Source organism: Chelonia mydas, chromosome 19 (assembly GCF_015237465.2).
Source record: "Chelonia mydas isolate rCheMyd1 chromosome 19, rCheMyd1.pri.v2, whole genome shotgun sequence".
Lineage (NCBI taxonomy): Eukaryota > Metazoa > Chordata > Testudines > Cheloniidae > Chelonia > Chelonia mydas.
In genome coordinates this window covers 17,686,160-17,703,930 of record NC_051259.2, presented here as the reverse complement: position 1 = coordinate 17,703,930, position 17,771 = coordinate 17,686,160, and the positions used below count along the sequence as shown (strand labels likewise).

At 51.7% G+C, this 17,771-nt stretch overlaps 1 protein-coding gene across 18 annotated transcripts in view; it reads right to left on the bottom strand.

Moving 5' to 3' along the window:
- SCMH1 (Scm polycomb group protein homolog 1) overlaps nt 1-17,771 on the bottom strand; it is a 115,050-nt gene that overhangs the window by 18,333 nt on the left and 78,946 nt on the right. For 7 of the 18 annotated variants that reach the window (XM_043532410.1, XM_043532412.1, XM_043532418.1 and 4 more), the window contains 4 exons: nt 16,713-16,913; nt 10,755-10,937; nt 8,547-8,639; nt 7,969-8,100 (listed from right to left, as the gene is read on the bottom strand). In XM_043532410.1, coding sequence (XP_043388345.1) covers nt 7,969-8,100; nt 8,547-8,639; nt 10,755-10,937; nt 16,713-16,913 — 609 coding nt within the window. The remainder of the gene's footprint in view (nt 1-7,968; nt 8,101-8,546; nt 8,640-10,754; nt 10,938-16,712; nt 16,914-17,771) is intronic. The other 11 variants (XM_043532420.1, XM_043532421.1, XM_037881523.2 and 8 more) reach the window with 2 other exon arrangements.

Genomic DNA, 17,771 nt, shown 5'->3' with positions numbered 1-17,771 from the left:
ATGGCCGCCTGCACGTACATGGAATGGCTGCCCAGCTGAGGCTCAGGCCTCTACAGACTTGGCTTGCCTCGACATACCCTCCCAGGGTGTGGCACCCTGAATTTAGTGGCCACGGTACTACAGAAGGCACTAGAGTCACTCCAGTGGTGGCTCAATGCTCGGATAGTCTGTGAAGGAGTCCCCTTCAGCAGCCCTCAATTCTCCTTGTCTCTGGTTATGGGTGCTCTAGGTTGGGGCGTACATCTGGGAGATCTCCTAATGTAGGAGCACTGGTCACAGCACAAGCTCTCTCTCCATACCAATATCAAGGAGCTCAGAGCTGCGTGACTCTCATGCCAATCTCAACTGCAAGGCCAATATATGGCACTCATGACTGACAACATTGTGGCAATGTTTTATATCAACAAGCAGGGTGGAACACGGTCCTCGCCCCTCTGTCAGGAGGCCCTCAGACCCTGAGAATTCTGTATAGCCCACTCCATTCACCTGGAAGCATCATTTCTGCCAGGAGTCCAGAATGTACTGGCGGACCACCTCAGCAGGTCCTTCCACAGCCACGAGTGGTCCATCTGGCCAGATGTCATTCACACCATTTTCCAGAGGTGGGGGTTTCCCCAGATCGACCTGTTCGCAGCTTGGAGCAACAGGAAGCGCCCAGTGTTTTGCTCCTTCCAGAAAAGCAGCCAAGGCTCAATCGTGGACACATTCCTGCTACTCTGGGGAGGCTGTCTCCTCTATGCCTTTCGCCCGATCCCTCTCATGCACAAGGTCCTGCTCAAGGTCTGCAGAGATGGGGTGGAAATAAATCTGGTGGCACCAGCGTGGCCTTGACAACACTGGTACACCACGCTTCTGGATCTGTCGGTCGACACCCCGGTCACATTGCTGCTCCTCCCCAACCTGATCACTCAGGATCATGGTTGGCTTCATCACCCAGACCTACAGTCCCTCCACCTCATGGCCTGGAAGCTTCCTGGCTGAACCCCATTGAGCTTCTGTGCTCAGAGCAGGTGAGGGAGGTCCTACTCAGCAGCAGAAAGCCCTCCACAAGAGCCACGTATCTGTCGAAGTGGAAGAGGTTCAGTTGCTGGTGTGACCAGCATCATATGCACCCACTTCAGGCGTCGTTACCTCTTATTCTGGAGTACCTTCTGCAGCTGAAACAGCAAAGCCTGGAAGCATCGTCCATAAAAGTACACCTAATGGCTAACTCAACTTTCCACCCCGGAATTGCTGGGTGCTCTGTCTTCACCAACCCCATGGTGGGACGGTTCCTCAAGCATCTGGAATGGCTACATCCACAGATTAGACAGCCTGTTCCTGCGTGGGAACCTTAATTTGGTCCTCTCCAAGTTAACGGGGCCCCCATTCAAACAGCTGGTGACTTGCTCCCTTCTCTACCTCTCGTGGAAGGTAGCCTTCCTAATTGCCATTACATCGGCAAGAACGGTGTCTGAGTTAAAGGCCTTTATCTCTGACCCACCTTATACAGTTTTCCACAAAGACAAGGTGCAGCTCAGACCTCACCTTGCTTTCCTGCCTAAGGTTTTCTCCCATTTCCATACCAGCCAAGACATATTCTGGCCTGTCTTTTATCCAAAGCCTCATGCCAGTAGTTGTGAGCAGAGGCTGCACTCCTTGGATGTTCAGTGAGTCTTAGCCTTCTATATCGAACGCACCAAGCCATTCAGGAAATCGAACCAGTTGTTCATAGCGGTGGCTGACCGCAAGAAAGGCCTACCGGTCTCATCTCAAAGAATATCTTCCTGGATCAAGTCCTGCATCTGCATGTGCTACGAGCTGGCCAAGACACCAGCCCCGGCAATTACAACACATTCCCCTTGGACACAGGCCTCATCGGCAGCGTTCCTGGCCCAGGTCCTGATCCAAGAAATCTGCAGGACAGAAACTTGGTCCTCGGTGCACACGTTCGCCTCTCATTACGCCATTGTCCAGCATGCCAGAGATGATGCAACTTTCGGCAGAGCAGTGCTCCAATCAGCGATTCCATCACTCCAACCCCACTGCCTAGGTAAGGCTTGGGAGTCACCTAATTGGAATCAATATGAGCAATCACTCGAAGAGGAAGAAATGGTTACTCACCTTCTCGTAACTGTTGTTCTTCGAGATGTGTTGCTCATATCCATTCCAAACCTGCCCACCTTCCCCTCTGTCGGAGTAACCGGCAAGATGGAACTGAGGAGGTGCTGGGTCGGCAGGGTCATACATTGAGTGCCCTGGAGGCACCACTCCAGGGGACTCCACAGCCGATCCGAAGGGTGCTGCTCGGGGAAAAATTTTCTGATGACTGTGCACATGGCACACACACACACCTAACTGGAATGGATATGAGCAGCACATCTAGAAGAATGTCTGTTTTGAGCCCGACAAGGCTTACTCGGGCCCTGGCCCTGCCCGGACGGAGGATGGGAAGGCTTACGCCTGCCATTCCTACCCCTGCACCTGTAAAAATCCTGCCTCAGCTGAGGAGGATAAGGGCGCTGTTGCAGCAATTGGGGCCTAAAGGGCTTTTGTTGGGTTGCCGGGGTATGCATACCCAAAGACTTCATTGTCGCCTGGAGTCTTTGAGGCTATGCAGTCTTGAGTCAGTCTGTTCGGCAAACAGGCCCACCCCGTCAAATGGTAGGTCTTGCATAGTTTGCTGAACCTTGGGCGGGAGCCCTGAGGCCTGCAGCCATAAACTATGCCGCAGAGCCATTCCTGAGGACAAGGTGCATGTTGCCGAGTCCACAGTGTCCAGTGAGGTATGTAAAGAGGTCCGTGCCACCACCTTGCCCTCCTTGACAACTGCCCCAACTCCTCCCTGGACTCTGCTGGTACCAGCTCCCTAAACTTCAGCATTGAGTTCCAGGAGTTAAAACTGTACTTGCTCAGGATTGCAAGTTGGTTGGCAATCCTGAGTTGCAAGCCTCTGTGGAGTAAACTTTGCGTCCGAATAAATCCAGGTGCTTGGTGTCCTTAGATTTAGGTGCTGGGGCTTGCTGAACCTGCCTCTCCCTCTCATTTACTGCTGACACTACCAACGAGCAAGGCTGTGGGTGTGTGAACAGGTAGTCAAACCCCTTGGAGGGCACAAAGTACTTCCTCTCCACACCCTTAGCGGTGTGAGGGATGGAGGCCAGGTTCTGCCAAATGGCATTTGCATTGGTCTGGACAGTTTTGATGAGGGGTAGAGAGAGCCTGGATGGCCCTTCTGGTGCCAGGAGGTCCACCATAGGGTCCTTCAGCTTTATCACCTTCTCAGCCTGCAGGTTCATATTTCGTGCCACCCTGTGCAAGAGTTCCTGGTGGGTACGGCTATCTATAGGGGGTGGCCCCTAGACGGAGGTGCCTGCTACCACTTCGTCCGGGGAGGATGATGAGGATGCTAGTGGAGGAACTGGATCCTCTGGACCCTCTTGGTCCTTGGGGACCTCCTGTCCCACCTCTAGATGGGTGCCAGCCACTCCAGGGTTTGGCTCAGGAACTGGGGTGGGTTCCAGAGGAGGTGGTGCAACCGCAGACTCCTCTGCACCCTTAGGGGAGGGGCGACTGGCCACTGCCTCCAGCACTCTAGGCTCGGACGCCACTGAGTGTGAGGCCTTGGACTTGGGAACCCTGGGCCTGGTGCTACGCCCATGAGGTCCAAAATGGCCACTCAGCTGGCCGTGCCACTATGCAGGCGATGGCCCTGCACCGACGTCAGGTCTTTCCCGCGCCGACTTGTGCCGGGGATGCTGCGAATATTTGGAACCTGTCTCCAAGTCCGAAGACGGGGACTGGGACCACAATGACCATGGCGGTGCTGAGTGCAGCTGAGCCAGGGAGCGGTGCCGCAAGTCTAGGAAGCAGTGCTGCAGGGTGCCATGAAGCTGTGGAGCGGAGTTGTGAACTGGAACCGTACCGCGATCTGGAGCAGTCCCGCGAGCGGGGTCTACGCAGAGAGCCGGATCGGGGCCGATATGAACGGTGCCGAGATCGGGACCTACTGCGCGAAGGCGATCTGCGCCGTGAGCGGGAGTGCTGGCAGGACCTTGATTGGTGCCAGGAGTGCAACTGGCGCCGGGACTCTGAGCGGTGCCTCCCCCCTGCAGTCTGCATCCAAAGGAGGATCATCACCGGCTTTCCCCGGGACTGCGCTGCCTGCGGCAGTATCAGAGGCTTGATGCAAAGGGCCAGGGACCTCCGTGCCGTCATCGCTGTGAGGTCCCTGGTGGCCTCAAAGGTGTCTGGGTTGAAAGGCAGTTATACATCCTCCATCACTGGACCTGGGGAGTCCAACTGCACCGGACTCAACGGTCCCCCTTGTGGGGCCAAAGTCAACGGTGCAGGCTCCAAAAGTTTTGGTGCCGGGGGCTCCTCCCTGGGACACGCCCCATTGAATGGCTCTGATGGTGGGTCTTGAAGTGAGGGAACCACTCCTCCCTTGCTTCTGGTGTTGCTTCTGCGCCGGTGAATGGGATTGGTGCTGGGCCAGTCCTGCCATCTTCGGTGCCGGGGAGCTACCAGACTCCTTCCACGCTGCCGCCTCCACCACTGCCGCCAGGGCACTGCGCACTGAGGAACTCGACGCTGGGTCCTGCCGCACCGATGTGGATTGCGGTCTCAGTGCTGCCCCCATAAGGAGCTGCTTCAGTCTAAAGTCCCGCTCCTTCTTGGTTTGGGGGCCAAAGCCCTTACAAATCCTGAACTTCTCTGACCGATGCGCTTCCCCCAGGCACTTTAAACAAGTGTCATGAGGGTCGCCTGCTGGCACGGGCTTGTTCCAGGACTTGCAGGGCTTGAACCCCTGGGACTTCAGCCTGTAAGTCCCCCAAGGAGCACGCAGTCGGGGTGGAGGGTAAACTCCCAAGCCCAACAGCTAACTAACTACTAACTAGAACTACAATAACTAAGAACTAACCTACCACCAAATACAAACAGTCCTAAAGAGAAACTAGGGAAACGTGGAGAGCTTGCAAAGTTCCAACGACTGTCACTGGCGGTAAGAAGGAACTGAGGAGGCGCTGGGTCGGCAGGGTCATATATTGAGCGCCATGGAGGCGCCACTCCAGGGGGCTCCACGGCCAACCCAACGGGTGCTGCTCGGGGAAAAACTTTTCGATGACTGTGCACGCAGCGCGCACACACCTAATTGGAATCTATATGTGCTACCACTCGAAGAAGAACTTGTTCTTTCTTTGAGTCCCCCCCGGAAAATCTTACAGTCTCTTCCATACACAGACTGGAGCTGAGATTCCCAGTCCCTATGGATCCAGGGGACAACTGAAGACAGAGGGAGCAGGAATCAGGCAAATTCCCTTCCCCCAAGCTTCTAAGGCATGAGACTGGAAAGTGTAGTGCTCAAGACATGCATCTCTTAAACCTGGCTGTTTTGCTGAATCCTCCAGCCATACAGGTAAGGAGGTACCAGGAACAGAAGCTCTCAGGGAAAATGTATTTCCTTACTGGGGATTTTGGAGAGAGAATTTTGCTGCACTAATTTAACTACTTGAAAGAAACCAGCCCTAACTAGGAGAGAAACCGAGGGAAGATGGCAAGCAAGCTGTATCCTCAGTTGGGCCTTTCCTGGCTCGAGATGAAATCCATGCAGCCCCAAGAGCTGCGGTTGCTGGGGGGCTCAAGACCTGGAATGCACCAGAGATCAGTACTGATGCTAGAGGAAATGCTGTGCAGTGCGGTGATGGCCTAGGAGTGTGGGGTGAAAGCAGCAGCAGCGACCCATGCAATGCACCCAGGCCTCGGAACCTCAGAGCAGATGAGATGATGGGACAACCCTGGCTAGCCATGAAACATGGGGCATGTCAACCACACAGCCTGAGGAGACGGTACAAGAGACCAGCCTGTAGTCACCAGCCAGGTCTCTGCCTCAGCAGTGCCAGCTACTGGGCCTTGTTATGTCTCATCTAGAAATGGAGGCTGGCAGAGGGGAATCAAATGCATTTGTCCCAGCACAGAATTCAAGCTGCTCTTTGAAGAAGAAAATATTTGGATCGCAAATTCTCCAACCATGCCAAAGCCTCCATCCTGACAGGCAGGAGGTGCTGAAGTGACACTGTGGGCACAGCATTCAGTCACCATTCCCAGCCTTCAAACCTGCCAACGCATGACAAACGTGATCACCATGAAGGTAAAGTGGAACACCTGGACTATGCTGCATTTTGCACCAAACATGACAAATGCGAATGTCTTTTAATTGTAAACCTATTATGAAGGACATTTTCTCTCTGGGTGAATTAAATGAACCATTTTTTACAGAAGAAAGCTGGAAAAACAAATTTCCTGTGCAATGAACAAAGAGGAGCCATTTGAACAGTGACACTGCAGGCTTGTCCGAAGCCTTGTGGACACTACAAGCTGAGCTAGGGCTGATGACAGGTCAGCTGCATGCGTAGCCCCAAATCAAACTGCATTCAGCACCACTTAAGCAACTGAGGTTACGGCCAAACTGCATTCAGCACTGGAAACCCTCGCAAGCATTCTCTTTGTAGTGCAGACAAGGGCTTTCCTCTCTTGTAGCTGGGGAACCCACTTCTGGAAGGACAGATTAGCTGCTAGTTATTTCTAGGCTGTTACTCGACTAACTAAACACCCTGATGCCTTACATACTAATCGTTCCCGTCATCGGGGTGTTTCTGGACACCACACTGCACGTCAGCCTGAGTGCTGAGGCTCTGGCTGCAGTAATAGCCTGGAGCTGGTCTAAGGTTAAGTGAGTGAAAGGAAAGTGACTTTCATTTCTATTCCCTGGGAAACCTGTTGGCCGGAAGGAATTTTACAGACCAGTGAACTGTGCAAGAAAAGTCCCCTTTGCCTCTGAAAACGGCCTGCACAGACTCACTCTGATTCAAGACATGGATTCTATTCCAAATGTTTACTGAACACAGGGATTTAAACAGAGCATCTGATGCTCACACTCGTTCCTGGCTAACACAGTCTGCATCCTTACATCAAGGCCATTAGCACTGCACATCTGTTAGTCTAAAGGCTACAGGATGCTTAACACATATTTGCTCATTACACGAAGACTGACTGAGAAAGCTCTACAGTCCTGGATCTTTCAGCTCAAATCCTTAAGCAGAGAAAGCTTCCAGCTACACCAGCCCTCTGGAAATATCTCACACGCACACACAGGCTGATGGATGGAGGGAGGGATAGCTTGGTGGTTTGAGCATTGGCCTGCTAAACCCAGGGTTGTGAGTTCAATCCTTGAGGGGGCTATTTAGGGCATCTGGGGCAAAAATTGGGAAGTGGTTCTGCTTTGAGCAGGGGGTTGGACTAGATGACTTCCTGAGGTTCCTTCCAGCCCTGATATTGTATGAATGTATGGACCAAGTGCCAAAGAGGGCATTCATCCAGCTATGTTTGGTATGTGGCCCAGCGCATCCTCCCAAGCATTCATGTGACCGACAGTTTAGAAGTTGAAAGGAAACTCTCCGAGAACCAAGAGGTTTGGGCAGGTGGGTTTACTTAGCTGATTTTGCGGATGCTGCTCATTGAGGTAAATCCTGGTAGAGCTCTCATGCACTAATTGGTGCTGACTGAGGGACCGGATGGGATGTTGGGGGAAAAATGGCTGGAAAAGGATAGCAGGTTCCCCCTAGCACTCACTACAGCAGGTGGTCATGGAGTACAATACTGTGGCTGGATTGATTAAAAATGCCTGGATAATTTTATGACCATTAACAACATATAATAATCATAGGAGATTAAAATAAGGATAGTCAAATCTCATGCTTCATGGCACAAGATGATCAAAGCAGGGGTCATAAAGGGTTGCTTCATGGTTCTGGCTTGGGGTGCTATATTTTCTTCACCTTCCTATGAAGCCTTAGGCACTGGCCCCTGCTGGAGTCTGAAAAACAGACTTGCTGGACCCATGGCTGATTTGGCTTTGTAAATCCAATCATTCTACACTGGTTAAGAGTAACTGTAACAGCCAGGTTTGGGAAGCGATGCTGTGCTCACCTTCCAAAGGGTGACGGTCATTCTTTGGTAACTTGGGGGAGAGAGGAGCGCTGTATGGAGGGGAATCTTGGGAGTAACGCTTTGTACCTCGGCCTGGTCCCTGCAGAGTGCCGTCTAATGAACTGCTTCTGTCTATAAAAGAGAACAAGCCCTACTTAGGAATAGACACTTCCTGGGAAATTCAGTCCTGCCTGGATCATCTATGACCCATGTAGAACCTCACATCGGCTTGTCAAACCTCTGGGAGCCATCTGGATCTTGATGGCTTCAAATTTAATTTTAATTTTGCAACGTTCTGAAAATCAGCTATAGGTGACGGCACACAGCTATTAGGTGCTGTAGCCATTCCACCTCCTTTAATTAATTTCATCTCGTTTCTCCTGGTTATATATCTCAATTCACCCCAAACCATTCCTTCCCTCCACAGTCTGTGCAGCCTTTACATATATGCAGGCTTTAGACAATTAGTAAATTCTCTATCCCTTAGTCATTATTTGGCCCAGTTATACCCAGAGTTCTTCAAACCCATCCCTCCAGCTCCCTCGTCAGCACTGTTGCCCTTCTCCAAATGCCCTTCCCTCCAGCATGGCTCCAATTTTCTAACACTAAGGTCCTTGTACTGTACATAACCTGCCAGGAACAGTCTCCGCAGGGCCATCTAGCAGGATGATCTGTGATGAGATGCCTTCAGATTTGTATCTGATTCTTTGCAACATTTCACATGGCGAGCTCAGATCCACTTTACTGCCCACAACGACCTCTTGGTTTCCTGAAAAGCTGCTGCTTCCCAAATGTTTCCAGCCTGCTCTCACTTGTGATTTGGGTTGTATTTCCCCCAGGATGTATTTAGTTTGCCTTTTTCTAGGCAATTTTCTAGGTATTTTCCACTGAATGCATCCGATGAAGTGAGCTGTAGTTCACGAAAGCTTATGCTCAAATAAATGGATTAGTCTAAGGTGCCACAAGTCCTTTCCGTTCTTTTTGCGAATACAGACTAACACGGCTGCTACTCTGAAACCTTTTTCTAGGCTGAATCTCATCATTATCTGCTGGGCCTAACCTCACTCAATTCTTTTTCTTCTCTGGTTTCACTGGTCTCCAAAACTCTTCCCAATGTGGAGTAATCTGTGAATTTCAGTAACATAGTATCTGCCGTCCTCACTCAGAAATGCAATGCCTATGTTAACATGACCGGACCCAACACCAGTCCCCGTGAGGATGCCCCTCCCAGGATTTTGGAGCTAGAGAAGCGATCTCCTCCGCTGCGTTGCGCAGCAGCCTGGTGTAACCATCTGAACCCTCCCCAAGGGGCTCAGTACAAAGAGGCTGCTGCACCTATTTGTTTTTCCCCCAAAAACCTCTCTAGGATCTGCCCTCACTCCCTGTTGCTGATCCCTTCCCCCTCCACAGTCCTCCCCGCACCTCCACTAAGGAAAACCTTCCCACCAGCCCAATGATCCAGCCCCTGAGAGCACCACCAGATGATGCCATCAGCCTCCTAGCAGCCAGAAACCCTTTTCACACTGCTGCTAGCCACCCTTCCCCGCATGGAGTCACTCTGAGGGGCAGGCTGATAGGGCCTCCGCTCTCAACATGCCCCACCTTCCTTTCTGCGGGCCTGCTGGCTCCTGGGAAGCGGTGGTGGGAGGGGAAGCAGGGCACAGCAAAAGTGCAGGACGGGTTACGGCATGGAAATTTTCACCAGATCAGAGCTTGTTCCTCTAGGAGTCATGCTGACCCCATCTCCCCGGGAATAGCAACTCTTCCTCCCTCCCAGAGCCATTCCCCACAGGAGCTTCCTCTGCACACTGGAGATTCCTAGTTCCCAGCCAATAGCCAACAGTAGGTGGTTTCCAATGTGAATCCTGGGCTGCCTTCACTTTTGCTGAGCTAGTCACTCACCAATTTTGGAGAGGTGGAGCAAAGGGACAGGATGACCCATTAGCCCTGGAACCTTTATCGAGTTTGAGATAAAGAGCTTGAGAGGGATTTCCTCTCCCATCCCCTCTAGAGGACTCCAGCAGCCTGCCATGGGCTCCCACATGGCAGTCCATCCCTCCTGCATTGTGGGGTGTCACCATTTAGTCCTTGCTGGGACATTATTTGTCCTCTTGTGAGTCTACCTCGTAGCACTTTAATTGCAAAGCTATACTGCAACCTAGTCTCTGTTGCACAGTGGCATGAGCCAACATGCCCAGGATGTGTCGCTTCAGACAGTGAGAGCACCAGCTATGCCGAGACAAGCAAAGTCCAGCCATGCACAATACGCCAGCAGTGTGGCTCCCAGTCCCTAGGTACAAACTGAGCTTTTCTGCTGGCACCAAGCACCAGGTGTTCTTTCTGGTGGGACAAGAGTCACAGCCATGACAGATATGATTTAGGTACGACTTAGTTAAACTTTCCATTTACCTAATGCCTGGGATCACCTTTCTGTTCTCTACACAAAGTCTCTCACTAGCCTAATTCCTAAATGGATCAGTAACCTAGATCAGGTTACATTTCTCAGACTAGCCACGAAGGAAAGGCAGGGAATGACGATGCAGAGAGGGTGAGACAGATGAATGGAGATCTGTTGGCACAAATGGAAATCAGGAAGTACAGGCAGAAAGTGCAGCATCGGGGATCCTGAGGGTGAGAGTGACATTAGATGTCGTGCAGTGAACCCACAAACAGTGGGTACCACTGCCGTCCGTACCACTGCCATCTCTTAGCTGAAGGGTAAAGTCTGGTTAGGATGTGGTGCTTCGAGGGACACCAGAAAGCCCACCCCCAGCCCCAGCTCCTACCTGGTAGGTACCTGTCGTGGCTGTACTCGTGGGAGTGCTGCATATGGTTCAGAGTAAAAGGCTGGTTCCCAAAGAGGTTGTCGCTGCGCAGGTTGTGGCAGAGTTTCTCCAAGAAGCGGAGGACGTAGGTGATGCTGTTTACTGCCGGCAGGTTCAGAGTGTGCTGCTCCCGATCAAACACCGCTGGAGACAGAAACAAGCAGAGCTGAACACATAAACTCCAGCCTGCACAGCCAGCTCCTGTACCTCCTCCTCCCCTGGCTAGCTAAAGCAAACAAAAGCCACTGCTTTCCCCTGGCTTAATGCCGGGGAAGTCTCCTCTCTGGGACAGGCCAGAACCAGCCTGCTGCACCAAGCAGCAGGTGCGAATCTGTTGTGCCTGAAGAGCTTATCTTTAAAGGTGAACTGCAGGGCATGCAAGGACAGGGTCCGTGCTCTGCTCCTGGGTGGTGGACAAATACGACCTCAAAGTATCTCAAAAAAAAAAAAAAAAAGTGGGTCGGAGAAGGGACTTGGGGCTATTTCTGGGGGGTTTTTTTGCATGAGAAACAACAAAAGCTCCACCCCTCACCCACTCCTGGAGGACTCTGGCAATCTCTGGAGAGTCTGGAGTACAACCTCACAGCTGGAGGGTGAAACCTGGGCTTTGGCTCACTAACACTGCGCCCCTCAGCTGCGGCCGGGAGAGCTGCCATGGGGAACGCTCTCTTGTAAGACACCTGTTGGGTGGTGTCACATTATCCACCCAAACACTGGGCAAGACCGAGAAAAGGGAGGCCTTAGGTCTAACTGGTGCTCTCTGTGCACTCTCTAGCCCTTGGCTCGGGGTCCATCCAAGGATCTCAAGGAGGGCAATGTAGCAGCTTTGTGAATTTTTACAGGAAGCTTTTCTGTGTGTGAGGGGTAGCAGAGAAGCCAGGGGTAGGATGTCAGAAGGAACTGACCTTGGGCTTGTCTGCATGGTGGGGTTTGGTGGGTTAGCTCTGTGTGCACTAACAGTTGCGGAATAACTATTCTGAAGTAACTGTGTGCACGTGGCCGGCTTTTACCTACTTTCTTTGAATCAGAGCGTACACATGGCATTTACTCTTTTCCGAAGAGGTGCTCAGTGTTCTAAGTGGGTATTTCATGGTGCTGTCCCGCTGCTGGGCTCTGTGCATTCTGGGATTTTTCTCATGGTACATTGTGGGTTATCTACCATAAGGCACTGGAATTCTGAGTCTTGGGGTCAGAGCAGCAAATTCCCAGGATTCCTCTCATCACATCCCAGGAGTCATGTGGTTTTTGAGAGTCAGTGCCATTTTCAAACTGCTGTCAGCCAGCACAGAAGGAACACAGCTGTGTACTGCGGCCCAGGCTGCCACGCATGTATTCGTGACCACACATCTGGGCAGCTGTATTTGTGACCACACATCTGGGCAGCTGTATTTGTGATCACACATCTGGGCAGCTGTCATGCTGCTGAGCTATTTTTGGTAGAGCAGGAGGAGAAGGATGAAACTGAGCAGCTAACTGTGGATAATGCTTTTCTGGAGCAGCTTCACCCCACAGGATGCTGTTTCTGGGTTTGGGATGCCAACTCTGGCTTGGGGGGGCCACGGGGGGGGGGAAGGATAATGATCCTGGCCTGAGGTGACCAGCAGTGGACGCAGAACTTCAGGATGAGAACAGGCCCTTCCCGAGACATCTGCGAGGAACCCCAGAGCTGCAGTGGCATCATACCAACATGAGAGCTGCCCTCAGTGTGGAGAGGGGCATGACCATCACTATTAGGAAGCTCACCACCCTCAATGCTACTGATCAGTAGCTAACCAGTTTAGTGTTGGTAGATCAGCCATCTGGGCTGCTGTCATGGAGGTGTGTGCTGATGTCCGGGGTCACAAAGCCTGGCACTGCACAGGAGATTGTTGATGGATCGGCATGGCTGGGGTTTCTGAATTGTTCAGGGCCATTGCCATATGCCTATACTTTGCCCCTCTCCCTAGGCCTCATAGTTCATCAAAAGCAAGGAGTATTTCTCCCTGCTGCTCCTAGGCCTGGCTGACCTCTACGGCAGGTTCACCAATAATAAGTGGGATGGTCTGGAGAGTCCATGTTACCAGGATCTTTTGAAACACACAGCTTTATTTAATGAAAAGTGAAAATTTTGCTTCCAGGATGGCTATGGACATTAATGGTGTTGTGATTCCTCATCAGTGTGGGAGACCCAGCTCACCCTGGACTTCCCTGGCTTATGAAGCCTTCTGCTGGAGACTTGGACAGGAAAAGGGAGTTGTTCGACTCTGGCCTGAGTAGCTGCAGAATGACACTGGAGTATGCGCATGGAAGGCTAAAAGGGAGACAACGTTGTCTCATGATGAGGTGGGAGGCTGCTCATGATCACTGCCTTGCTGTGCTTTGCACATCTGAGAGAGCAGGGAGAGAGCCTTGCTGATGGGTGGGAGGAAGAGGTAGAGACTTTCAGAATGTTATGAATGGCCACTGCATACTGCAGCAAACTGTCAAGGCCACAAGGTCAGGGGATGCCTTGAGCTCCTACTTTGAGGCTAGGAGCTGAAATGTTGCAATGTAATTTGATTGTGCATTGTGGCAGGGTTTCATTGCTCTGTATGGGCTAGTGAAAAAAGGTTATTTTGCTTTTTAAATACTTTGTGCCATGGTTTTGAGAAAGGGCATTTTATTATGTGCATAGGAGAGGTGGTATGCTATGAAAGTTTATTGAACTTTTGTCAAAAATCACTTACTGAACATCAAATAGTGTAAACAACAACATTTATTGATCAGAACCATGTATTCATCGTAACATGAACCACAACATAGAACAGTGCACACAGTGCAAGCTTCACTCAATGGGACGCTGCAGAAGTGCAGCACAAGTCACAGGCATATGTAAGGGCAGGATTTCTGCCTAGTGTCTTTCCTTGGCGTGTGGAGTGACACAGGAAGAAAGCACTGTTTGTCATTATGGGGGCGAAGGAGGGTTCCCAATACTCGCTGTTTTCAGTCTGGTGGGTGGGGTGGGGAAATGCCTGTGGCCGGAGTTTTGGAAGGGTACTGCTGCTCCCAGCTGCTCACCGATTGCAGGGCTGGAGTGGGTTGGAGTTGAGGTGGTGGGGCTGTGGCAGAATATGGCGCCATCATGTTCTCTATCAAGACAGTCTGTTCTTGCGTGAATTCCAGGAGCTGCCTCTGTCTCTCTTTCTCTCCATGTTCTCTGTCCTCCCTCTGCAAGAACTTCCTCCACTCCTTTGGCTTCTTATCCCTCTTCGACAATGCTGTCCTGAGGTCCTCAAACATGGTCTTCAGCCTTCTTTTCCCTGGCCCAGAGATTAGTCCGGCACGTGGAAGTTGCTAACAGTCCTGTTCACGGGGGCTGAAGCTGGGAAGCAAGAAACAGAAGTAGTTATTATAATTGCCATAGGGACCAGAATCGGAATGATAAAATGTTGCTTTTTCCTCAGTTTCGGAATGCCATTTCAATGGTCCCTTCTCAACCTGGGGAGAGCTTCACCTTACTCCCTCTTTGCACATGACTCCTGTTCTAATCCTAGGCAGTTGGTGCGGTGGGGGGCTGCAGTAGGCAGGGGGGCTTAGCCAGTGCTTTGCATGGGTGGGGTGGTGGGGGTAGGTGGAAGGATTTGAAGGTTTGCCTGGGCTGGGGAGTTGCAGAGGCCGTGTTAGTAACTGCATGTGCACCTAACGTCGGAGGATGTAACCTTAATACAGATCACCAAGAGCAAAGAAGGGACTGGTTCAGAAAGACGATGGGAGTTTAATTCGCTGCATTTAACTCAGGCAATATACCTCATGAAATGCTAACAGAGCTGGAATCTCAGGGCATTAAACTGTGAAGCAAAGTCTTTTATATTGTATTACTTTCCTGTAAGTGATGTTTCACTAAGCATGTCTACATTACAACCACCATGGTACCATTAGCTTGACTGTGGCAGGAGGACTGGGGGCAGTCCACAGTGGACGACTGGGAGAAGGGCCCACAAGGAAGACAGAACCGGGGCTGCAGAGTGGGGGCCTGGTGTGACAGATGAAAAATTTCCTGGTGTGGGAAATGAAAATATCAGGGGAGTAAACCCTGCAGAACTCTAATTCTGAGGCATGGACACCATTTTGAGCATGAGAGGAGGGGGACAGAAGCAGAGTTCACATCTACCCAAAATGGTGGCAACTAATGGGCTCCCAGAACAAAGTTTTAACCCCATCAACACAGTTTAATTGTAATACAGCACATCATACTTACTGGCCGAGGCCCTCTGCCCAGGACTATCAGGCTGTGTCCTCCTGAGGGCTATCTGTTCCTTGGGGGTCTGGTCAGGCTCTAGCCTGGAGAAGAGATCCTGGCTTTCTGGGGACACCACCTCCTCCTCCTCCGTGTCCTGGTCGGGACTGGGGTTTTCCTTGGTGCCTTTAGCACTATCCTCAATGTACCTGGGAAAATCCAATCCAACTCCTTAAAGCAGAGGTAGGTAATTGCAGCACTGTCAGGCCATGTCTGTCCTTGGCTGTTCTTATAATTCTGCCGGCAGCACTGCTTCCCTGTGTTGCAAGAGTGAGCCACATCTCAGGACAGCCCCTCTTGGTCATCCTGCCAGTGACGCACCTTCCCCGTGTTGCAGGACTGAGCCATGTCCCAGGATGGATCCTCTCGGCCATTTGCTTAGCTGTACACATGTATATTTTCTCCTCAGGGTGGCTGCTGTTTAGGCATGACTGCACTGGCTCCTCTCCCCAGATTGCAAGGAAACCCCTGTGCTGCTCATCTCCAGGTGTTTGCTGTAACACTCCAGGAGTGTGGAATCTGTGCCCCACCATTTAAACATGGGGACATCCAGTTGCCACGAGCCCAGCACAGCAGACAGTGTACACACACAGACAAGTCAGTCCTGGCGTGAAGCAATGCAGTGTGGGATATCAGTGGGAAGACTGAAAAGTTGATCCAAAATACAGACGTGTCCATATGAACATTTCTCCACATTAACTCATTTTGAAATGAGCCTAAACCACTTCAAAGTGGATTATCCAATTCGCACAGTTGATTTGGAAGAACTATGCTGTGTGGACACAGCCCATTTTAATTAGAAAAACCAACAGTCAGTCTGCAATAAAGCCCTGTGTACCCAAATCCCTAGTCAGAGCGAAGAGCCAAGAAGATGAGTCTAGCAGCAGCATTCTGATAGACCTGATGGAGGCAAAGTCCAGAAGAGAAGGGTTCACACTTTCCAGCCCATTGTACCAGACCTGTGGGACTCTCTGTGGCACCTCCGGGAGGACTCAGAGCACAATTCCCTGGTGCTCATGGGTACATTTTCAGGCACCCGACACTGATGGCTAATGAGGCAGGGAACAACTAACATGAACCACCATGGATCAAGTTGAAGCTGCTGAACGTTCCCCTTTCCCTTACAGGTTTAGGGAGCAGCTGGTATCATTGAAAAAACCAAACATAATGTAGCACAAAGAACACTGATGAAACAGAGGAGGATGGGCTTGAGGCTAATGCACAGGACTGGGAACCAAGGAGGCTGAATTCTGTTCTCAGATCTGCCACCAACAAGCTGTGTGGCCTTGGATAGGTCAAGTCACCTCTCTGTGCCTCAGTTTTCTCATCTGTAAAACAGGGAAAGAAAGCAACACTTCCCTAGCTCATGGGGTGCTGTGGGACTGCATTGATTAGTGGTTGAGAATGGCACTGTGATTCTTGGCTGGAAGGCACATGGGAGTTTTATTCCTACATGCACAAACATGTTATACACCCCACCTATGCTGGAGAAGTCATCCTCGCTTGTTTGGGCTTTATACATCATCCCTGTACAGACTCCCACGGAGACTTCCCCAGCTGGGGATGGCCACAGCTGACAACAGGATGGTGCTATGCTCCAGGGAGAGGGTTCCACCAAAGACCTCTTAGAAAGCAGGGCAGTGGGGAGAAAGCTTCGTTCTTACCTGAAATGACTTCTCCCCCATGGCCTTGCTTCAGGAAGGAAAAGACAGTTTTCTGATGGTAAGCACAGTCAATACAGGCCTGTACTGCCTGCTGCAGCACCACAGAGGCACGGGCTGGTCCAAAATGGTCAGGCAGCTGCTGAACTTTCTTCTTATCCAGGTGAGGCCCGGTGCTGCTGGTCTTGTTCAAGTAAATGCAGACTGCAGAGAGAGAGAAGGCTCAAGGTTACCCTGCGAGAGTTGCTTGCCCAGCGTATGCATCGCTGCTTTGCAACAGCCTTTCCCTCCTGCCAGCATGGAGCCTGGCTGCTGTCATACGCTCACCATTACCCTGCGAGAACCACCCGCCCACAGCCCTGCCCTCCTGTCAGCACAGAACCTGCCCTGTCATAGGCTCACCATTACCCTGCAAGAGCCGCCCACCCACAGCCCTGCCCTCCTGCCAGGACAGGACCTACCTGCTGTCATACGCCCACCATTACCCCGCGAGAGCTGCACGCCCACAGCCCTGCCCTCCTGCCAGCACAGGGCCTGCCTGCTGTCATACGTCCACCATTACCCCGCAAGAGCCGCCTGCCCACAGCCCTGCCCTCCTGCCAGAACAGGGCCTGCCTGCTGTCATACACTCACAAACAGGGTGAACCAAGCCAGTCCAGCATAGTCACTAGTCTGCTGCCCACCAGCACAAGGCATATTTAGAAGAGGTACAAGCCCACAGTGCTGATTACTCGCTTCCCTTGGGCTCATCCTCCATCCTCCTAGCATCTCCTCCACGGCCCCTGTCCTAGTGCTCCAAGTATGCCAAGCTGTGGGCGGGTTTGCACAATGGCGTGCTGAGTGTCCGGATAACAGTTGAGACTCTAAAAGGAGCCTAAGGGAGTTCAGCACCCAGCTCCCATTGAATTTCCAGCCTAGGTCCCTTAGGCTTCCTTGGATATCGGTCCAGCTGTGCTGAGGGGGAGTGGGCCCAGGCCATACCTTGTGCTGGGCAGAGCTAGTAACAGACTCCCCTTTCCGGGGCCAGCTTTAGTTCTGACTCAAGAACAGAACCCCACAGAA